Source organism: Antedon mediterranea, chromosome 1, assembly GCF_964355755.1.
Source record: "Antedon mediterranea chromosome 1, ecAntMedi1.1, whole genome shotgun sequence".
NCBI classification, from domain to species: Eukaryota; Metazoa; Echinodermata; class Crinoidea; order Comatulida; family Antedonidae; genus Antedon; species Antedon mediterranea.
The window spans coordinates 24,560,753-24,586,243 of NC_092670.1; the positions used below are offsets into that span (position 1 = coordinate 24,560,753).

At 34.4% G+C, this 25,491-nt stretch overlaps 1 protein-coding gene across 1 annotated transcript; it reads right to left on the minus strand.

The window, feature by feature from the left end:
- On the minus strand, nt 1-25,491 carry LOC140050523 (chitotriosidase-1-like). Its single transcript, XM_072095762.1, has 9 exons — nt 25,446-25,491; nt 24,091-24,296; nt 23,399-23,641; nt 22,938-23,062; nt 9,087-9,210; nt 1,973-2,158; nt 1,232-1,351; nt 724-994; nt 1-196 (listed from the first exon to the last, which is right to left on the minus strand). Exons 1-9 carry the CDS (start codon nt 25,489-25,491, stop codon nt 9-11), a joined length of 1,509 nt encoding a protein of 502 aa, XP_071951863.1. The 3' UTR covers nt 1-8.

Genomic DNA, 25,491 nt, shown 5'->3' on the forward strand with positions numbered 1-25,491 from the left:
TTCCCATTTTAGGAACAACCTGGAACATTGGCGGGCCAATCACATGCACTATTGGCTGGGTTGAAAACAGTGCCACTTCCGCAAGGTTTGTGCCACATGTTACCGCCCGAACATTGATAATAGTATGCGCAATCGTCTGGATCGGCAAATACACCGTCTTGTTGGCATGTGAACGAACCACCACCTCCTCCACCATCTAGAATACAATATAAACTGTCATTAACTAACCATTTAAATTTAGTAGAGTTATTTAAAATCCGTTTGCTGCTTTATGTCGTAGGGCTATCTGCATATTTAACTATACTCAGACGCGTAACGCAGAGACATGAAGCCCCTGGTTTTGGAACCCTAAGTGGCCCTCCAACGCTGGAGGCCTCGGACGTATTTAGCCATTTTCGACATATTTTAATGTCTTCCTCTGGGCACTGCTCAGAGGCCGACATTAGCTCCGGGTTTAGCCAGAGAACTGATTATACTGAAGTTATTTTTTCCGACTCCAATTATTCATCAGTCACATATAGTTCGTAAATAATAATATTCTTTATTCATTTCTAAAATAAAGACATTAAATTATTTCTTTTTTCTTTCATTCATCATTGATTTTATCTATTTTTATACTACATCATAGGCCTATATTTTTTCACATATTTTGTACTACTTTGTAATTTCATTTTAATTGATATGTTTCAGTGTAGTTTTCTAATTTACAAATTCGTCACTTACTACTTTTGGTGGTTTGTGGAGCTGGTTTCTGTGTCACTATTGGTTTTGGTGTTACTACTGGTTTCGGTGTCACTACTGGTTTATTTGTGGTAGGTTTTGGTGGTGGGTCTGTAGGCACTGGTCCTGGACCTGATCCACCACCATCTAAAGCATTTTTTATCTGGTTGATAAGAGGATATTTGCCAGAATTACATTGTGAACCACTGAAGTCATCGAGATCTAATGCCCATACGATCACACCTCCGTATCCATTTTCCTTCAGCCAGTCCAGCTAACGATGGTAAATAAGAAAAATCAAATCATAAGCAACCATTGATACGTTTATTTATAATAATATAATATTATTATTGAAGAGAGAGTTTGCTGATGCTCATTTCAGAAAGGAAATTATATTGGTAATTAAAACCTAACCAATATTTTCTAGGTCGAAATGAAAAAATGAAATATGCAACTGTGGCTATACCTTTTACTGATATACTATTCTTACTGATTAGCGAAGTGTGTGTACCTTAATCTTATAGCTGGTGAAGTCATCATAACCAACCCATTGGTTACCCTTGTACATATATGGAGCTTGTATATCACTGTCGAAAACTCTAGTCCCGCCAGTATCTTTCATACTGCAAGCCTAAAAATGTAAAATAGTCGAGTAGTCCTACTTTCAAATGTTGTTAACTAGTTAGTAAAAGAAACAGGTGGCGAATCATGGACTTTATTCGAAATAGCCCATTGAAATAATATGACTGAAATTATAATTAACAAAGAACATTAAATACACAGAGAATCACAGGATCCAATCAAACTAGAATTAGAATGTTTTTTTTTATCAAAAGGTTCAGAAGCATTTTTTAATGTTGTTGTTTTTACAGTTTGTCGTTTGTTTTTAAAGTCGAAATTGTTGTACATCAAAAATGTCATTAATTTTATTTTAAAATGCGGTTTTAATGTCTTCTATTAGTACGTCATTCCACTTTCGGAGTATAAACGTCATTTTGAAGGAATGACATAGGGGCAAGATTGATACACGTTATTTTTTTCCGATCGATATCGTAAGTAAGTTTAGAATTTAGTTGACTTTAATTAAGCACTAATCAGAAAATCGGGGTGGTGTCATTAGATTGGTCTGAAAGCACAACTGTTATGTGTAATTTAATTTAGATAAATCCTTCGTTTAAAAAACTTTTTTTAATATAAATTTCTATCTGTGTGGGTGATAATTGAGCTTGTTGCGTATTACTGCTTAGGCTACCTCATAGTAGGAGATGAAACCCTTCTCCTTGGTGTAAATCCCGGCATTGCCTGCACCACTAGCTGAAGCACCAATTCCATTATTTGCAGATGAGCTTAGTGTGAATGACCGGCCGTACGTTCCAAATCCAATCATGAGTTTATCCTTTGGGCATCCTCCATTCACCCATTTGTCAGCTGCCCAAGTCTAAGAATTAATTTGAAAATTTTTAATAATCTACACAAAATTAATTACAAGCTTAAATTGTTTTTGATGAATATGACGTAAACCAATGAGTTAATGAGTGAGGGTAGATCGTTACTAGTAATAACTAGAAAGCCACTCCGAGAGTGCATACCTCCGCCTACTGTAAAATTCTTCTACATAAGATTTCTCCGGGAAAAAAAATGTATATTTATATATCTGTGTGTGTCTTAATGCTGTTTGTGATTTAGGCTAATTTCACTACAAGAATGTGTATGCGAGTTTGGAGTAATGGTTATGTAACAAAAGCCTTTCAATTAACAATAGCTTCAGTTGACTAACAATAGAAAAGCAACGCGAAAATCAAACGAGTGAAATTGAAAAGAAATAGGTTTTTTAAACTACTCTCATCAGAAAAGGTGCAACATTAAATCAAATTATAAAATTACAAATCACCAATTATAACTCTTGCCTCTTGTACAAAAATAAAGTTTTTTGGACAATAGAGAGAAATGGCGAACCGCGATGACGTCACTCAAATTTCACCGAGTGGGTATAGATTGTAAACAAACCATTTCGCCACATGTTTTTGTATTGGAAATTCCGGTGGGTTGAGTTAAAAAGGAAGGTAGAAAAGAACGTTTAAAACACACATAATAGCAGTATCTTTTTTTTGCAACACCCTTAACAATTTTAATGTTATATGGGCAAATCTTAATATATTTTATTTTAATTTGGATTGAATTAAGACCCCTTTTTGTTATATACTGTACCCAGCTCTAGGCCCTAGAGATAGTTGGCCTGTATGCTGTAGTACCTCGAGCCTAGCTTGCATACTGTACTACTACTACTACTACTTTAGCTAGGGTGCTGCTAGGCCTCTCCTAGCTAGGTAGTAAGACTAAATAGAGCATCTCTAGTAGATGTAGGCCTAGCATTAGTTTCAGCTTGACAACTGCCATTTTGTTATGTGGCTAGTGATGCTTCCTGCATGGGGAGGGGAGGGGAGGGGGGTGGGGCTACCGCCAGTAATGAATACTTGATAACACCATTCTACTATAATACTATAGGCCTAGTCTAATGTAGACCTACAGATATGAGATATTTTTAGGAATATGATTGTGAATGATGGATGACTTTTATACATATTTCATTGTTTTATTGTGTAAATACACAAATACAACAAGAATTATGATGAGTGTTACAGCAACAACGTTGGTTAGACGACGCCATGATTCACGTGTATAAACATAGGAAATGTGTCGCCCTCAACGGTTTGTTATGATTTTATACCCACTCGGATTTTAGACGTCGGTTCGCCATTTCTCTCTATTAGTTCTCGAAAAATGCAGTTTTCAGTACAGTATTTTAAGACTGCTCGCCGGTTTTTGAAAATTGTCTCCTATCTTTTAACACTAGCCGGTCAGAAAATAATATCATTTTTGTTATTTGTGAAGTTATTAATAAACCAATTTTGTTGATTTTCAATAGACATGATCAGAAAGTATATACCTATCTACACCCAAAAAAATTCAGAAAGATAACTTGAAAACTGTAGGCGCTATCGTGCTAACAAACAAACATACATACATACAAACAAAGTGAATACTATACTTGGCAAAATTCTTTTTGCCAAGTAACAAACAAACAAACATAGGCCTACATACATACAAACATACAAACATACATACATACATACAAACATACAAACAAAGTAAATACTATACTTGGCAAAATTCTTTTTTTTTTCAAGTAACAAACACACAAACAAAGTAAATACTATACCTGGCAAAATTCGTTTTTGCCAAGTAACAAACATACAAACATATATACAAACATACAAACAAAGTAAATACTATACTTGGCAAAATTCGTTTTTGCCAAGTAACAAACAAACATATAAACATACATACATTATGGTAAAATCTCTGTTAGATTTATTTAATAGAATCATCTTTTTTGAACACCCACCAGAAGACTGGAATTTAAGTTTAATTATTCCAATCTTTAAACATGGTGATAAGAGAGATTTGAACAATTATCGTGGAATCTCTCTTACATCTTGTGTATCAAAATTATTTAATAGAGTAATTGCTATGATGAATCAAACTATTTGGAATATGATAATGCACTGACGGAAGTACAGGGTGGTTTCAGGAAAGATCATAGGTGTGAGGACCATATTTTTGAAATGAAAAGTATAACTGCTTTAAGAAAAAAAAATGGAAAAAACACCTATCTAGCTTTCCTGGACTTCCGAAAGGCATTTGATTCCGTTTGGAGAGATGGGCTCCTGAAAGCCATATGGAATATAGGAATAAGAGCACGTTTGTGGAGAATTATTGATAACATGTATGCAAATGTCAAAGGGAAAGTAAAATTTGGGGTTACTGTAACTAATGAATTTTCAATTGAACAAGGAGTTAGACAGGGATGTGTGCTATCTCCTATTCTGTTTTGTATATTTATCAATGAGCTCACAAAAATTCTAAAATTAATTGATATAGGAGTTCATATTAATAACATATGGCAAGGAGCCCTTTTCTGGGCAGATGAAAATGAGCAACAAGACTCACATGTTACAGCAAATTTGCCATTGATTGGAAAATGCAATTTAACCCAACTAAATCAAATGTACTTGTTGTAGGTAAGAAAATAGATAAACAAAAGTTATGGAAATTAGGAGACCAGTCGATAACTGAGTGTGAAGCGTATAAATATCTAGGTGTAATGATATCAAGAGGTGCAAATGACCATAGCCATGTAGAATATATTATACAAAAATGTAACCGACTCATAGGCTATATAAAAGCCGTAATTGGTAATTTAAAAAATTTTAATAGAGTATATTATGGTGATATCCTCTGGCGAACAATTGCACTCCCATCAATAAATTATGGTAGTACTATTTGGGTTGGTAGCAAAAGTGATTGTGAAAGAATTGAAAGACTACAATTACAAACGGCAAGGTTTATCCTTAAGGCCTCTCGGAATACCCCTTGTGCTACTCTTTATGGGGAACAGGAATGATGAGCTCGTAACAGACACACACATCGGCTATCTGATCCGTCAATAATGATACTTAAAATACAGCCATCTATTAAAAAACCAACTCACATTTGAATATATATATATAAACGGTGAATACAACTGCACGTCAACATGAGCCGAGAAAGAAGAAATAACAAAAAAGATAAAGAAAAAGATCGAGTTCTACTAGCCCCAGAATCATCAACTCTTGACTCTGAATGCGGGGACCCTGACGGAACCGAAGCAACAGAAGTGGGTATGCTGAGGCGGGAACTTCGAACATTTCAAACCATCATCAAGGGTAAGCTAAACTCGATCATTTTAAATCAAGAGGCCTTACTTAAACGAATTGACAAGATCGAACATAAACAAACGGAACTAGAAAAATCGATCGCATTTACCAGTGATTCAATCGTAGAGATAGAGAAGAAAATCGTATCATTTTGTACGGACATTGAAGCGGTTAAGACATCAATGGACGCCGACCGGAACAACGTAACATTACTTCAAAATCAAATCCTTAAACTTGAGAGATACTCTAGAAGTTTTAATTTGAGATTCGGTGGAATTAAAGAAAGTATAGATGAAATTCCAATTGAGAAAATTAATGAAATTATAAAGAACGATCTGAAACTACCGAACATTACAGTCGAAAATGCCCACCGTACAGGCAAACCCCGTACTTCACCGACCGGAGCACCTAGACATATTATCGCTAAATTCCTGTTTCGACCGCAACGCTACCAAGTACTGATGCAAGCCAAAACAGGTCATGTGTTGAAAAATAAGGGGATCTTCGTACTAGAGGACTTACCAGAAACTGACCTTAAAAAGAAACGTAATCTCAGAGAAATAATGGCAAAAGCATACGGAGAAAGGAAACGACCAGTGTTTAGAAACGGGAACCTCTATATTAACGGAAAACTCCACTCATAAGCCGTTCATACGACTTTTGTTTTTGTCAACAAAGTCTTCGTAAAAACTACGATGTATGTAAACAATCAATTACATTTGCATATGAAAGGGTGTCTCCTGTCAAACGTGTTATTGTTCTCACCTACTATTACGCCACAATTAAGTAACAATCATTTGCATACAGATGAGAGAATGTCCCATGTCAAACACATATTGCTGCCATACTACCACTGTATGTAACAAACCAGCTAATCAATTACTAAAGTAACCTAATCCAAGACACATTGGGATACAGGTGAGAGGATGTTCCAGTCTATAACGAACATGTGATTGTCTAGTTAATTGTACGTACTATCTAGAAAATGGCTGAAATAGTACCGGTATGTTTATATTGCTGCTTCTTTTTTTTTATATTTTATATAATACATCTGTATTATAACTATATAATGTACCGACGTACTGTGTATTATTATTTATGTTATGTCTTTGAGTTTCTCATTGACGTAAACATGACGGATACACTAGACAGGCCTAGATAGTTATCTTATTACTCTACTGTATAAACATCTGTTACAGTATATAGTAATATTTTTTAATTAAACTTATTTATTTTATTTATTTATTTTTTTTAAACTATATATATATATTTATTTATTTTTTTTTTTTATTTTTCTTTTTATTAATGTTACCTTTTTTAAGCAATACTACTGATGATGATGATAAAGATCTCAATCCCTATCTTAAGTATAATGAATCTAAATACTACCATGTTGAAGAATTTAGACAAATTTCAAACATATCGGATGATGTTTCTTTTCTGTCACTTAACTGTCGTAGTATCGTCAACAAGTTTGACCAGTTCTCACAATTTATTGACTCACTTAATTATAAGTTCTCTGTCATTGCCCTTCAAGAGACATGGTTGAGCGATAATGATGAAGTTTCATTTCTTAACTTGCCGAACTATGTGCTTGTAAATCGTAATCGTACGGGTAGACGGGGCGGAGGCGTAGCTCTATATATTTCTGACAATTTGTGTTACAAACCACGAGATGATTTATCTAAATTAATTACTGAAGCTGAATCCTTATTCATAGATATGATAATTGACGGGAAATATATTTCAGCTGGGGTCATTTATAGACCACCTGAATCTAAAATCAGTATATTTAATAATCAATTTACAGAAGTTATGAATATAATTAACAAAGAAAAGACGCACTCATACCTTATGGGTGACTTTAATCTCGACCTTAACCTATACCATTCAAACTGTAATGTTCAATGTCATGTGGACGCCACTGTTTCCAATTCTTTCTTGCCCCTGATTAATAAACCGACTCGTGTAACAGAAAATACATCTTCTATTATTGATAATATATATAGTAATTCTACAAATAATCACAATATCAATACTGGAATTATTTACACAGATATATCAGATCATTATCCTATATTTGCAATCACAAAATCTGAGAATCGTAAAAAAAAATACAAAACAGTCATTTATTTTAAAACGCACTTATTTCCACCAGCAAGTCGAATCCTTTAAGGAAGACTTGGCAATTGAAAACTGGCAACCTGTCCTAAGAACAGAAGATGCAAACACTGCATATTCAACATTTGCTCACAACTTCAAACATTTAATTGATAAAAACTTTCCTTTGAAAAAAATTAAGGCAAAAGCAAATAAAGATCGATCGATCGAAATGTAAATAGAATTAATTATATGGAAAGAATTTTAAAGATGGAAGATGAACGTTGGCCTAGGATATTACTGAAAACACTAGTTAAATTGACCGAGAACTTTAATGATCTATCATTTAAAATTCCATTATGTGTTCGAAATATCATTGATAATTGTGGCACACATATTTTTTCGAAATGGTAATGATAACTTTGATGCCAACTGGGCTTCCAGTAAAAAAATAATTATGACAAATCTAGCTCTCTCGCATTGGGTTGAAGACGGTAAATGTAAAACGTCAATTGAACATTATATGTATATAAAAAATGAACCAAAACTTGAACAGTATCTACTTGATAAAATTGACTTTGAAGGAGCATCGTTAAAATTTAAGCTGCGATCAAACACCCTTCGCATTGAAAGAAAAACATCTAAATGGTCAATGAGCCTAATGCTAATGGTTGTAAATTGTGCAACAGAAATGAAGAAGAAACCATTATGCACTTTCTCCTAGCATGTACCACTCTAGAAGAAGAGAGAAAAAACCAAATTGTTAAATTCCAACAAGCACTTTTGGAATGTAATCTTTTTTATCTCTTTGACTATTTTCAAAATTTAGATTTATTCAACAAAACCCTTCTTATTCTAGGCAATGACCCTGATTTATTTGATAAATATTATTATTAAGTCTTTAATCGACAATTTCTGTAAATCTTTGGCTAAATCTTTATGGAAGAAACGTTGTGCTCTTTTAAACTTGTAATGTCAATGCTGTAGTGTTTTGAATTGCTTTTCAACTTTTGTGTGTCATTTTGATTTCTGTTTAGTAATCTTTGTCTTTTTATTTTAATTATTTTGTGTGTATCTAAGCATTTTTATTTATTTTGATTCCTCTTAAGTTTGTTTTATTTATTTTGATTTAAAGTATTTATTTATTTTTTTGTTTTTGTAAGAGTTAGGTTTTGTATTTCATTCATTCATTTGATTTATTTTTAAGTTAATAATTTTATTTATTCTTGTATGTTATTATTTGGACGCACCTTTATCATCAAAGTGTGCCACTGTTGTAAAAGTGAAGTTTCCAATAAATTATTATTATTATTACATACAAACAAATTAAATACTATACTTGGCAAAATTCTTTTTGCCAAGTAACAAACATACAAACATGCAAATTAACAAACATACATTAAGGTAAAACAAACAAACAAAGTAAATACTATACTTGGCAAAATTGTATTTTTCCACACGCGATCTATTACATATACCTCCTTGGCGGAGGTAACAATAATAACTTACTATTGTAAGTTTTTCGTCATCACTGTTCGCGCCTTCAGGTGCTTTGAGGGCGCTGTGGTGACCAGTTACGTTTTCCCAAGAGCCATGAAGATCGTAAGACATCAAACCAATCCAATCCAACTCCCTAAAGTAATTCAAAGTGCAATGACATCAGCATTTCTATTGTATGTTGATGGCAACTTGTATTTCGAACTCAATTCCAAATAACCCGTTTACCTTGACAATAATTTTCAAATGAAAACGGAACACCAAAAGCCTCCACTAGGCTAGTCAATCTAGCATTTTGAGTGAAACAAATTGCAAACAGAGATTTTTTTTTTTTTAATGGTTACATATGATAAGGTGATTATTTTTTGAGCATCACACCTCTGACACTCATCCCGAAGGTATGCAAATTAGCTTAAATATGCAAATTAGGGTGAAATTACAGGGTTACCATATCTTAAAAACTACTAATCGTAGAGAGTTCATTTTTGCACAGTCTGGTTCAGAATATATATATTTATATTTGCTCTAATGAGACATTTTACATAAAAATGTTCGGAAGTACCAAATTTTGACCCTTGACCCCATTTCTCAATATTTACATAAATATATGATTAAAATGTCTGTAGAGACTTTATTTTGGACTCAATGACTAGGATATTGTTTTTCAATACCCACCATAGAACTGTATTATAATTCCTAAAATCACAACTTCGTCACGCACCTCGAAAGTATGCAAATTAGTAGTACAAGTAATATTAAATATGCAAATTAGGGAGTGAAATTACAGCGTTGCCATATCTCGAAAACCGCTAATGCTAGAGTGTTGATTTTTTCACTAAAATATTTAAAATGTATATATTTATATTTGCTGTAATGAGACATTTTACAAAAAAATTCCCGGAACTATGACATTTGACCCTCGACCCCATTTCTCAATATTGCATATATAATGAAAACTAAAATGTCTGTAGAGACTTTGTTTTGCCCTCAAATGACTCGGATACAGGTTTCTAATAGCCAACATAGGAATGTTTAGTAAATCTCAAAATCACACTTGTATCACTCACCTTCAAAGTATGCAAATTATTAGTACAAGTTACATGAAATATGCAAATTAGGGGGTGAAATTACAGGTTCCTATATGTATCGAAAACCGCTAAGGTAGAGAGTTGATTTTTTCAAAAACTTGTTCAGAATGTACATATTTATATTTGCTCTAATGAAACATTTTACGAAAAAATGACCGGAAATACAACAATTGACCCTTGACCCTATTTATCAATGTTTGCATACATAATGCGACTAAAATGTCTGTAGATAATTTTTTTGGACTCAAATGATTCGGATACAGTTTTCCTATTGTCAGCATAGGACCTCTTTGTAATTCCCAAAATCACATCTTTGTCACATACCTTGAAAGTATGCAAATTATTAGTACAAGTTACATGAAATATGCAAATTAGGGGTGAAATTACAGTCTTCCCATATCTCGAAAACCATTAATGCTAGAGAGTTGATTTGAATTCAGAGTTGATTCAGAATGTACATATTTATATTAGCTGTAATGAAAAATTTTATGCAAAAATTGTCTTGATTGAATTATGACATCTGACCCTTGACCCTATTTCTCAATATTTTCATATAATTCAACTAAAATATCTGTACAGACTGTTTTGGCCTCAAATGACTCAGATACAGGTTTTCTATAGCCAGCATAGAACTGTAGTAATTCTCAAAATCACACCTTTGTTACTTCCCTAGAAAATATGCAAATTAGTAGTACAAGAGGTGAAAGTTGCCATATCTCTATCGGTCATTAGCGTTTTTCGAGATACATAAGGCTGTAATTTGCATATTTCATATAACTTGTACTAATAATTTGCATATTTTCGAGTTGCTTGACTTTTGAAATTACTAAACGATCCTATACTGGCTATATAAAACCTGTATCCAAGTCATTTGAGGCCAAAACAAAGTATGTACATACATTTTAGTTGCATTATATGCAAATATTGAGAAATAGGTTCGAGGGTCAAATGTCATACTTTCGATAATTTTTTTTTTCAATAATGACCCAGATACAGGTTTTCTATAGCCAGCATAGAACTGTTTAATAATTCTCAAAATCACACCTCTGTTACTTCGCTTGAAAGTATGTGTTCTGAAGAACAACAAAAGAATAATGAGGGCGCTATTGTATAGGGTGTAAAAGGCCGTTTTGGCGTGTCATAGAAAAATAAAAATAATACCGACAGCGTGGTTGGTAAGAAGTGTGAAAATAAAAGATAATAAAAATAAGAAAGTTCTTGCGTATATGTATATATTATTTATGGGCCTTTCTTCAGTACAAGAAAATGGTAGCAGAGCGAGGTTAGATAGACCAATTTAAACAAATTAAACTTTAAAGAACCAACATTTGTAGGCTGAAAGTTGTGAGCCTATAGTTAGTTGCAACGGAGCACGTGAGTAAAGTGCATGCTTCTAGCTAGGGAGCGAACGTCACACATACACGTGAGTACAGTGCATGTGTTATGCGCGATTTGAACGATTTGCGCAATTTGAAATTGCGCAAAAAAATCCTTGCGCAATTTGAAATTGCGCAAAGAATTCTTGCGCAATTTATAATTGCGCAAGGATTTTTTTGCGCAATTTCAAATTGCGCAATCAACTTGCGCAATTTCAAATTGCGCAAGAAAATCTTTGCGCAATTTTAAATTGCGCTGCACAATTTGTAAATTGCGCAAGATAGTTCTTGCGCAATATGACACCTTTGCGCAATTTGAAAACGAACTGTAAATTTTCCCATACATGGCTAGGCTAGGCCTAGGCAGAGGAGTTTAAAATTTAGTATTTTATTATATAAATAAGACCATTTCAATGAAGATAATGTTTAAAACTCACTTTTTAAGTTTTTAATATTAGTTTAAGCTAGGCCATGTAACCTAGTCAGTATCAGTAGTCCAGACCCTAGCTAGGCTAGAGAAGTATAGACGGCCGCCCGCGCCGCGCCCGCCTGGTGGAACACCACCGCTTCGTTTCCCTTCGTCGGTTCTTCGACGGTATGCTAACTTATAACAATATTTGCAGTACTAAAATAAGGAAATGCGATATTTATCTTTAAGTTTGAATCATTCTTAGAAATTACTATAAAAATATGGGTGTGCATGATTTCACAATCTGTCGAAAAACCTTGCGCAATTTGCAGATTACTTGCGCAATTTAATACGTTGCTTGCGCAATTTGAAACACATGTTTCAATTCAAATTGCGCAAGGATTTTTTTTGCGCAATTTCAAATTGCGCAAATCGTTCAAATCGCGCATAACACATGCTTCTAAGCGAAAAGTCAAACAAAATGGAAGACATGGAGAAACAAAAAAAAGATATAAAAATACTACGAAGAAATAGAAAAGGACAGTTAACAAGGATTACAAACACAATAAATGTTTTGTGTCAGAAGGAGGAACTAGAGAGGGACATTGAGTTAATACAGAACTTATTAAAGAAAGCAAACGAGGTATTTGAAACAGTAGAGAGGGCTCACGAGCAGATTGTGGAAATGATAAATTTGGAAGATGAAGAACAATTTGAGGAAGCGGAGAAGTGGATGCAAGATTGCCAAAGGGATTTTCTAGAGGTGATACATGAGACTAAGAGGGTGCTGGAGCCGCCAGTCAGGGGAACAGTGACAGAAGAGACTGACAGAGTTATGGTAGAAGAGGACAGTGAAAACGTTGATCAGGGAGAGAAAGATGGTAATAATAAGGTTAACAGTAATGATATGGATGCTATGGCCGCATTCAAATTAGCCCTAGAACTTCCAAAAGCGGAAGTGATAGAATTCCATGGGGATCCGGGAAACGATTGGGCTTTTGTACCAAATTTTGAGATAAATGTAGCAAGTAAGTTAACATCAGATAATGCAAAATTACAATACCTTCTACAGTTATGTAAAAATAAGGCAAAGGAAAGTATAGTAAGTTGTCCTCTATTAGGAGAAGAAGGTTATAAGCAGGCTTTAGAGATTCTTAAAAGGCAGTTTGGGCAGCCCCATCTAGTTTTAAACTCATTGATGCTTAAGTTAACCAACAGAAAAGAGATTAATGCAGGAAACCATGAAGAGTTATGGGGACTAGTCAGTGACATGAAAAAAATGTCAACTAACACTAACAAAAATGGGGTACACAAATGATTTAAACAGTACCTCCAACCTATTAAAAATTCAAGGGCTATTACCTAGATTTATGCAAGCTAAATGGGCTAATGCTGCACAATCAATACTTAGTGAAAGGGAACCAAGTTTCTTGGATATGTTAAAATTTGTAGAGAGTCAAGCTGCAGTAAACAGCAATATGTTTGGAAGAAATATTGGCACTACAGCTAATGAAAATAAGAGTAAATTTTGAGTAGTAAACACAGATTTTAGAGGAAAAAAGGCTTACAGTCATAGTTGTACACCCACAGGGGAAAAGCCTAGTGAATCACCTTTGTTCACATGTGTATGTTGTAAGAAAAACCATAGGTTATGGGAATGTGTAAAATTCAGACAACTATCCATCAATGAGAGATGGAATTGCTAGCCAAGAAAAATTGTGCTTTAAGTGTCTATGTAAACATAGGGCAGTTGATTGTAAACGGGTTATGTCCTGTGGTATAAATGGATGTAAGAATGACCATAATAGGTTGTTACATAGAGAAAAAGTAAAAAAGGAAAGTAATTTTGAAACTGTAGAGGTAGGAGTTGCCAGGGAAGGGGAGCGTAAAGTAACTAAAACAGAAACAGGGACAAACACTACATTGTTAAGTAAAAACCAATCTATTGCTTTGCGAACCATACCAATCATAGTTAGTAATGGAAAGAAAAGAATAGAGGTGAATGCATTATTAGATGATGGTAGTACTCAGACATATGTTAATGAAGAGTTATGTGGAGAGTTGGGTCTCAGTGGAGTAACAGAAGAGATGGTTGTGAGTTTGTTAAGTGGTAAGGAGGAAAGATTTGTGACTAAGCCAGTTGAGATATTTGTATTACCGTTGGATGGATCTAAAAAATTTAAAGTGAATGCAGTGACTATAAGTGATGTTACTGGTAGACTAGAAGCGTCAGATTGGAGTAGTGTTAGTAAGGATTGGGATCATTTGAGAGACATAGAATTTCCTGTAATAAGTAGTCAGAGAAAACAGATAGATTTACTGATTGGAGTGGATTGTCCAGAGTTGCATACAGCATTAGAAGAGAAATGTGGGGGTCCCGGAGAACCTGTTGCGAGAAGAACACCGTTAGGTTGGACGTGTGTTGGTCCTTTGAGTAGAAGTTGGCGAACAACATCACTACATGTGAATACTTACAAAACCAGTAGTGAACGAAGTAATGATGTGGACGAGTTGATGAGGAAGTTTTGGGAAGTAGATAGTTATGGAGTAAGTGATTTGAAAATATATAAAGCTGAAGATGAAAGAGTGATTCAAAAAGTGTCAAAGTCATTGACAGCTGTTGATGGGCGATACAGTGTGAATATTCCGTGGCGGGAAGAAGGATTAAATATGGATAACAATTATGAGATGGCCTTTAAGAGATTAGAGTGTCTAGAAAGAAAATTAACTAGAGACAAGATGTTAGGCGATAATTATCAAAACGTTTTAGATAATTACAGATCCAATGGCTATGTCAGAAAAATAGACCAATCCCTAACAGAACTAAATCAATGGTTTCTACCACATTTCCCAGTAGTTAAACCCGATAGGGAAACAACGAAAGTTAGGTTAGTGTTTGACGCCGCAGCGCGTTATGGGGGAAGATGTTTGAATGACATGATCTATCCCGGGCCTAAATTGCAGAACGATTTATTCGATGTGTTATTAAGATTTAGAAAGGAAAAGGTAGCGATTATTTGCGATATTGCAGAAATGTATCTCCAGATTGGAGTGCAACCAGAAGATAGGAAAATGCTTAGGTTTTTGTGGCGAGATTTAGACACAGAGCGGAGGCCAGAAATTTATGAGTTCAATCGACTAGTGTTTGGTCTTAATGTTGCACCATTCTTAGCTCAATTTGTAACTCAGGAACATGCACGAAAGAATTCTGAAGAGTATCATCTAGCAGCACGGGCTGTTTTAGACTCTACCTACATGGATGATACCATGACCTCGGTTAAAAATGAGCAAGAGGCAGTAGAGTTATATAGAGAGCTTAAAGAATTATGGGGAAGCGCGGGTATGAGTGCTAGAAAATGGGTTTCAAATTCAAAAGCGGTACTGGAAAAAATACCAGAAGTAGATAGAGCTAAAGAAATCAAATTAAGTGGGAACGAGTTACCTTCTGCAAAAACCTTAGGTTTAATATGGAAAGCCGAGGAAGATACATTTAAGTTTCAAGGAGGTTCTGGTCCTTCTAATGTCTGTAAGTTAACCAAAAGATTAGCTTTGAGTAGAATCGCTTCTATATTTGATCCACTAGGGATTTTGGCTCCTGTAGTAGTCGCAGGCAAGATAATTAGGCAAGAGATTTGGGCAAATGGATTAGACTGGGATGAAGAGTTGTCCCCTGATGTAGGTCATAAATTAGAACGATGGATAGCAAATTTGGGCGAATTAAAAGATATAGAAATAGAAAGGTGTATAAACCCAGGTGAGCGCGAGAATCAAGAGTTGCATACATTTGTTGACGCGTCAAATGATGCTTATGCGGCGGTTGTGTATTCAGTGTCACAGAATGATAACGATGTTAAAAAAAGAAATGTAAGATTAGTCGCATCCAAAACGAAAGTAGCTCCTCTTAAATCCATGAGTATCCCGAGACTTGAGTTGATGGCAGCTATGTTAGGTTTAAAGCTTGCGAAATCTGTTGTAAATCCGTTACAATGTCAACTAAAGGAAGTGAAATTTTGGGGTGACAGTATGAATGCATTGTGGTGGATTCGAGGTCATAGTAGAGATTTTAAGCCGTTCGTTGCGAATCGAATTGGTGAAATATAAGGTCAAACAAACCCTAGTCAATGGAGATATATACCCACTAAATTAAACCCTGCGGATGTGGCTTCGCGAGGATGTACTGTTATAGAGTGGCAGCAGAATGAACTTTGGTGGCGAGGTCCTGAATTCTTGAGTGATTGTGAGATGCAATGGCCAGAAAATAAGATTGAGAAAGCGATAGATGAAATAGAGATTAAGAAAAGTACGAAAACGTTATTGAGTAAAGTGGTACCAAGAGTGAAAAGTGATAACTGGAGATTAAACCCAATAAGGTACTCTAGCTGGAATAAGTTAGTGTGTGTATTTGCGTATGTAATGCGTTTTATAAATAACTGTAGGTTAAAAGACAAAGTCAGAGGACCATTAAATGTAGATGAGGTTAAGGACTCGGAAATTGTCATAATTCAAAAGGCACAGGGTGATGAGTTCTCAGACGAAATTAAGAGATTAAGTAAGGGTGAAATACTAAGTACAAAGAGTAATATAAGTGGATTGAATCCTCGAATGGATGCCGATTATTTGCTTAGAGCAAATGGACGTTTAAGTCTAAATGAGGCGATATCATATGATGTAAGATATCCCATTATATTACAAAGGAAACATAACGTCACTAAATTAATTGTAAAAATGTATCATGAGTTAGGAAATCATGTCATAGGTACAAATCATACACTGTCATTATTATCTGAGAAGTACTGGGTACAAGCGGCTAGAGAAGAAATAAGAGAATGTGAAAAAAATTGTATGGGATGTAGGCGTAGATTAGCTAAACAAGGGGAGCAAATAATGGCTCCATACCTAAGAATAGAACTAGAAATGAAAGTTTAAAGGCGTTTACTAGAGTCGCAGTAGACTATGCAGGTCCCTTCCTTACTAAACAGGGTAGAGGAAAGGTACAAACAAAACGTTATTTGTGTTTGTTCACATGTTTATCCTCTAGAGCCGTGCACTTGGAAATGGCGTACGGTTTAGACACAGACACGTTTCTAAATGCTTTTCATAGATTTGTCAGTAGAAGGGGTAAACCCGAGGAAATGATGTCTGATAACGGGACAAATTTTGTAGGAGCTGATAGAGAATTAAAGGGAGTGTTAAAATCCTTAGATAAAGATAAAATTCAAAGTGTGACAGTGGTCACTGGTATAAAGTGGAGTTTTATTCCACCTATGACCCCACATTTTGGTGGAGTACATGAAATTCTTATAAAATCTGCTAAAAGGGCTATATATGGAGTATTAAGAAATGCCGATATAACGGATGAAGAGTTACATTCTGCATTTGTAGGAGCAGAGGGTATATTAAACTCACGTCCATTAACATATCAATCTGCCTCAGTAAAGGATGTAATTCCATTAACTCCAAACCATTTTTTACATGGTCAAATGGGAGGTAATCTAGCTCCAGAGAGCATATTAGACACAACAGTTTTTAATCCTAGAAAACGATGGAGACGTGTCCAAGAATTAATGCGACACTTTTGGAATAGGTGGTTAAGGGAGTGGTTACCAGCATTGAACCAACGAAAAAAGTGGAGGGAACTCAAGAGGGATCTTAGGGTTGATGAAGTGGTATTAGTAGTTCAGAAAGGTACGGTACGTGGTCAATGGCCATTGGGTAGGATAAGAGAAATATATAAAGGACCAGACGGTCATGTAAGGGTAGTTAAGGTGAAAACTAACAATGGAGATGTAATTCGAGGTATTACAAAAATGTGTCCACTAGAGATACTTGATTAAAAGAATGTTAAATATCAAGATATAGAAAGGTGTTATATTAAGAAGCACAAATGTTTAGGTTTTAGTGTTAATAAGTTTAGAGTTGAATTATGTTAAAGTGAACAGTGTAGAAATTGATCATATAATTGTTATACATTGTTGGATAATGTTCAAATAAGGACAGTGATGTTAAATGAGTTATCAACAAGTTCAATGTGAATTAATATCAGTAAAAATAGTTTTTAATTTAGAAATGATGTTATATAATTTAGTGAATATGAGTGATAGGGTTTTTGTTGATAATGATGTTTCATGATATTTATTAAAAAGTTAGTTGAGATTGTAATAAAGGGATCGACAAACAACTGTATGTCGAGGAAGGGGAGAATGTTCTGAAGAACAACAAAAGAATAATGAGGGCGCTATTGTATAGGGTGTAAAAGGCCGTTTTGGCGTGTCATAGAAAAATAAAAATAATACCGACAGCGTGGTTGGTAAGAAGTGTGAAAATAAAAGATAATAAAAATAAGAAAGTTCTTGCGTATATGTATATATTATTTATGGGCCTTTCTTCAGTACAGTATGCAAATCAGTAGTACAAGAAAGTTGCCATATCTCTCTCTCTCGGTCATTAGCGTTTTCGAGATACATAAGGCAATTCACTGTAACTTGCATATTTCATATAGCTTGTACTACTAATTTGCATACTTTCGAGGTGCTTGACTTATACTGGCTATATAAAACCTGTATCCGAGTCATTTGAGGCCAAAACAAAGTCTGTACATACATTTTAGTTGCATTATATGCAAATATTGAGAAATAACAATAATAATATCCTGGATTTATATAGCGCCTAATGTTGTGTAACCTCTAAGCGCTGTACATAAACTAATACGAAAAAAGGGAATTCCAACCATGCCAAAAAACGAAGGCGTGATTTTGGGAATTACAAAGCGGTCCTATGCTGACTATAGGAAACATGTATCCGAGTTATTTGAGTCCAGAACAAAGTCTCTACAGACATTTTAGTGGCATTATGTATGCAAACATTAATAAATGGGGTCGAGGGTCAATTGTTGTATTTCCGGTCATTTTTTCGTAAAATGTTTCATTAGAGTAAATATAAATATGTACATTCTGAACAAGTTATTGAAAAAATCAACTCTCTAGCCTTAGTGGTTTTCGATATATAGGAACCTTTAATTTCACCCTCTAATTTGCATATTTCATGTAACTTGTACTAATAATTTGCATACTTTGGAGGTGAGTGATACAGGTGTGATTTTGAGATCTACTAAACAGTCCTATGTTGGCTATTAGAAACCTGTATCGGAGTCATTTGAGGGCAAAACAAAGTCTCTACAGACATTTTAGTTTCATTTATATATGCAATATTGAGAAATGGGGTCGAGGGTCAAATGTCATACTTCCGGTCATTTTTTTGTAAAATGTTTTATTGGAGCAAATAGAAATATGTACATTTTGAATACGGCTGTGAAAAAATCAGCTTTCTAGCATTAGTGGTTTTCGAGATATAGGAAAACTGTAATTTTTTCCCCTTATTTGCATATTTTATTTAAATTGTACTACTAATTTGCATACTTTCGAGATGTGTGACAAAGGTGTGATTTTGGGAATTACAAAGTGATCCTATGCTGGATATTAGGAACCTATGTCTGGGTCATTTGAGGGCAAAATAAAGTCTCTACAGACATTTTAGTCACATTGTATAGGCAAACATTGAGAAATGGGGTCGAAGGTCAAATGTTGTACTTCCGGTCTTTTTTTCGTAAAATGTTTCATTAGAGTAAATATAAATATATACATTTTGAATAGATCAGTGAAAAAATCAACTCTCTCGGACTAGTAGTTTTTGAGATATGGTAACCTTGAAATTTCACCCTAATTTGCATATTTAAGCTAATTTGCATATCATCGGGATGTGTGACAGAGGTGTGATGCTCAAATTTTGATCTCCTCATCATATATGACCATTTAAAAAAGAAAAATCTCTGTTTGCAATTTGTTTCACTTTGGGCTGTTTTTTTTTTTGCTAGATTGACTAGCCTACACTGATTATTCACAAACAGAAAAAAAATATATTTTCAGTAAAAAGAAAACATTCTAATGTTTTAATAAAGAATGAAACGTAATCCATTATGGCATCACGTTGTCAAAAAGTGATACAATGTAACACTTAAATATCATAAGAAAAACATATTTAAAGACTCCCGTATGCTATGCTACCGTACTACAGTATCACTGCGCACCATTCAATCCTCACAATCTATATATAAATTTACGTAAGGGCAAAATTCGGTAAATCGCGCCTTACTTCTAGAATTTTCACTCGATGGTATGTAAAGTTGGTTCGTACTTTCGGTACTGATTTTAACCGCCTGATGTAACCCTGTTTACTAATTAAATTGAGTTAGATAATTAGTTATTGACGATTAAAACGAATTTAGGTTCAACGATTTGCCCCAAATAGGGGTGTTTTCCGATCGTGGTATACACTGTCTAATGGATGTCCATCTTGAAAAATACCCGCCAAAAAAATGCGAGGAGGCTTCGCATTTTTCTATCTCCTCCTACGATAATTGTTTTTAATAGCTGAAAACCGGTTGAACAGCTAGAGTACACCATCATAATGTTGAAGACAGGCCGATTTTCTTTAAAAAATACTATTTTGATAGATTTAATATACGATTATACAAATGTATTGATTTGCGATGAATGGAACATCCCAATCTCTCAGTCTGCCAGAGTTTGGTTTAACACAAGTACTGTAGGTAAATTTATGAGCCCTTGGTTTAACACATACGGTAGGTAAATATATGGGCCCTTTGAGAATAAACTTGCAATACTTTGACAATACTGTAAATACCTATTAACTATTTTTCATTTGAATCGAACATTTCTTACTGTGAATGTTCGTACTGTTAGATGTAATATAAAAATATATACAAATAAACTTTATTACTGAGACTGTGGATAGGCTCTACTGTTAGATATACAAATAAACTTTATACTGACAGTTCCTTCTCAACGTTTGTATTAATTAATAATTACCAAAAATATAAACGTCGTAGTGGTGTATCGTGACATGTACTTTAATATTTCAATCGATTATGACAGTGACAGTTTTAACAAAGTATTAAATCGCAAATGTTTTAGGCCTACTGTATTTAGAGGTATATTATTTATAGGCCTATAAAACATGAACAAAATATTTCGTTACTCAGTGGATAAAGAATATATTTAAAAATTGTTCCTCTTTGTACCTATCCGCTTTCCCATCCCTCAACCCTAATGTTACATAGCGAGGAGGCTTCGCATTTTCCTATCTCCTCCTACGATAATTGTTTTTAATAGCTGAAAACCGGTTGAACAGCTAGAGTACACCATCATAATGTTGAAGACAGGCCGATTTTCTTTAAAAAATACTATTTTGATAGATTGCTAGAGTACACCATCATAATGTTGAAGACAGGCCGATTTTCTTTAAAAAATACTATTTTGATAGATTTAATATACGATTATACAAATGTATTGATTTGCGATGAATGGAACATCCCAATCTCTCAGTCTGCCAGAGTTTGGTTTAACACAAGTACTGTACTGTAGGTAAATTTATGAGCCCTTGGTTTAACACATACGGTAGGTAAATATATGGGCCCTTTGAGAATAAACTTGCAATAGGTTCGGAAAATGTTAAAAACCAATTTCTATTATTTGAATCGGTAAACAGTTTCCATTTATTATACATTGATAATGAAAAATGAAATATTCCTATTTATGTCCCTCGAGGTTCATTACAATTTATATTTAGTAGTCCCACGGACTTCATCTTAGCCACTCCCCCGAGTGCTAAGGCCAAATTTATGATACCCTACTTTCTATGTAAGTTTATGTGCTTATAAATTAAGACTCATGTAAACAGCTTGATTACATCATTTTACAGACAAACGAAACTTTTTTAAACCTACTGTTTCAATAACTGAGTATAATACTGTATACGTTTTCATAAGTAAGCGCATATACATTTTCGTGCTTTCATTGACGAGATTGTAATAGTAACTTCAGTAACTATTACAGTACTTATTTATTATACGACACAAGACAATTGTATCTGACAGGTACGTACATTATTCTAAAAAATAAGTCTAGATAGATCCCTTAGGCGTCATAAATCACAGGCCAACAAATCAGTACTCATGACAGAAATTCGACCCAGTTTGGTTCACACAAATGTTTACAGGAATTTCAACACCACAACCGATGATTTGCCCTAAATATTTAGGTAGACTACAGTTTAATTTTTCACTGAATAGGAGCTTGCATTTCCGATTTCCATTTCGCAGAATGTCTAGGTCTATTTATTTAGTTTGGTTCTTATAATATATAAATACAATCAACTTTATTACTGCGGTTCCATCACCACCACCACGTGCCGCCCAATTCCCGTACATACATTTCCATTTCTCCCTAATTTTTTTAATCCACATAAATTAATTGTCCTTTATGAAATCCAGTATTGGTTTTGTTGTCTCTATTTCTGAATACCCCAATTAGGGGGACACTTCCGTTTTTGTTTAGTGTCCCAAAAAAGTCCCCGTCCGTGGATTCTACTGTATTCGAGAACCATCTGTGAGCACCCCTAGATGGTACGCGAGCGAAGCGAGCGTGCCATCTAGTCATACTAAATTTCAAACAGATTAATCCTAAATTCACCCATTAATTAATACTAAATCAAATGAGATTATTAGTAGACCAACTAATTATAAGTGAATAGTTGTTATACAATTTTTCCAACGGTGGTTGTTACATTATATTTTATTATATTATTATCATATTATTTTTTCAAATTTTGTCTAGGCCTACAGTGGTATTAGTTTTATTTTATTTATTATTTTTAATTATTTGTTTATTAATTTATTAATTTTGGGGGGGGGGGGGAGGAGGGATCCTGCCTTCATACATTTTTCTAAATTATCTCTTGCCATTATTGTTTTTGTTACTTTTTGTCTTTTGGACGTAAATACATGTTTTTTTAACTGAATTGAATACATCATGGACGAAAAAATAAATAAATCATTTCCTCCATGGCATAAGATACGATAAGATAATAAGATTTATAGAGCGCACATATATCCACAAAGTGCTCATAAACTTACTTTGCTATTTTGGCGATTTCATATCCACCATCAATATTTAATTCTCCAGCAGCTACAGCAGCTGACAGTAGCAGTGTGGTATTGCCAGTGTCTGCAGCCTCCTTGTCATACGCAGCACGGAGTTCCTATCAAAATAGTACAATCGATTGATTCATTTACTGTATTCATAATTCATATTTAATATACCGATCAATCATGAACCGGTAGATTGGCAGATCGATGACGATAAAGTTAGTAATCAATTATAAGTTTACCAATACATTGAGATTATGGTTGTTGGAAAATTAATAATATTTAGTTTATATTTATTTATTAATGTATTTATAATTATACATTATACTAACCCAACAAACGTTCTAATATGAATTTTAAAATCACTTTGAATTCTTTCCATAATAATTATTGATAATAATATTAATAATAATAATAATAATAATAATAATAATAATAAGTCATCTTACCTGAACCAAAAGTGTGAAACGTTGTTTATCCTCTGGAGGGCTCCCTCTAGCACCTGGATATTCCCAATCCAAATCCAATCCATCGAAGTCACGAGCTCTTAAGAATGTAATCGAGTGAGAGATAAACTTCGCTCGATTAGCCTCCGTTGCCACCATCTTCGTGAACTCAGCAGATCCCATGTTCCAGCCGCCGACAGCGAGTGCAACTTTCAGGTTCTTATTCGTATTTTTCCAGTTAATTACCTGTCAATCGAATAATAGGAAAAACCCGAAATAATAATAACAATGTTAATATAATAAAATAGAAGATTGATCAGATATCATATCATATATCAGATATAAGTCCTATCTGAAGAGGTTTTTTAGCCGGATGAAGGCGACTAAATTTCGATAAAGCCGTTAACATTACCGTATAGATTTACAGGTTTTAATTTATTATACCAGGTGTACACTAAAAGACGGAAAACGCAGTGGTGCCAACCCATTAATTCACTTTATTTATTACCTTACGGACGGTATAATTAGTAATTTTCTAATCTCTTATCTCTAATCTCTACCTAGATCCCAGTACCAGTAGTAGAAATTGAAATGCATGTACATCTGGATATTATGATCATTGTTTATCAAAAAACGAGGGAAATTGCATCTAAACTTTCATGATTATTAGAAGAGTATGTCTTATACAGGCTTACCTGTTGATACATACCATCTGACCAGTCCGTAGATTCATCATTCCATTCAAATGGTGCTAATTTTCCATTTACTATTTTAGCAAAGGAGTAAACTATATGGGTGCAAAGGTAGGGGTCAATATTGTCGGGTGTGTACTTGGCAAAACCCGATCGATACTGAGCCCAATTTGTGTAGTAACAGATACGTTTGTATCCCTCGATACATTCTGTACAAAAAAAAGGAAATTAATATTATTCTTATTAACAGAGAAGAGTTATAATTAGTAATGCAACATCTGCTCCTAATTGCGTTAGTGTCAACTCAGACAGCATCGTACGACGAGCAGGGGCGGACGCAGGGTTGTTGCTCCAGTTGCCCGGGCAACACCCTCAATTTTATACAAAATATTTTTCATCACTATTAAAGATCCCATTTCATATGTCATATCTATAATATCTAGGCCCTATATATAACGGCTGTCAGAGAATATTGTATTGACCACAGCGGCGAACGTTTTAACCAACATTCAATTATACCGTGCACACATGTATTTGGCCCGGCCGACCAGTGTTTTAAAGTCTTAACACGCGTGGATTTGTGTCTCTAGCAGAGCAGCATAGATCTTATGACTGGTGTAACGTCATTTCTTCCTGCTTTTTTTCCTCACCTGTAAGTGTTTAAGATCAACACCGAGCAATTGTTTAAAACTGTTTCTCTCACCCTCATTTCCCATCCCTTTAATTTCTGGTGTGGTGGATCGAGGATTTCAAGATACGAATTAAGGCCAACTCAGACAGCGTCGTATGACGAGGCCCGTAAACATATTTATGGTTCTTGCAAAGACCTAAAACTACGCCCGACGCTATCGCAAGGCGACTCGTTTCATTGGGATTCAACTCAGATAGCACCGACGTCGAGTCAAGACGTTTTCGTCGGGCCTCGTCGTACAACACTGTCTGAGTTGGCCTTTAGAGACCAAGGATAGAGTAGAATATTGAGTCCACGGCCTTATATTGTTAGAATAATTGAAAACATAAGAAATGTTTTGTCAAGTTTAAATTCAGAGTAGAACTAGAAGGCGAGAATGTTAAATTTTAATTTTCATAACTTATATGGTCAACACATTTTAGTCTAAATGTAACTATGACTGACTATGAAAAATAAGCCTGATCATCTTGCAACCTTATTTTATACATTTGTTTATAGGGAAGTAAAATTTCATTTTTTCCTGATTTGTTAAAATGTTAACATCATTTGATTCACTCGTCGACGCATGGAATTTCGATTTCTACCACTTCATATTTCTAAACTGGAAGTCAAGATGTGTCTTCCCTCTCATGTTTAATTTACTTTGATTGCTTTAAACTTAACTTACCCGCAAAGCTGAAGCAGAGAACTGCAACAAAAATGAACGCCCTCAT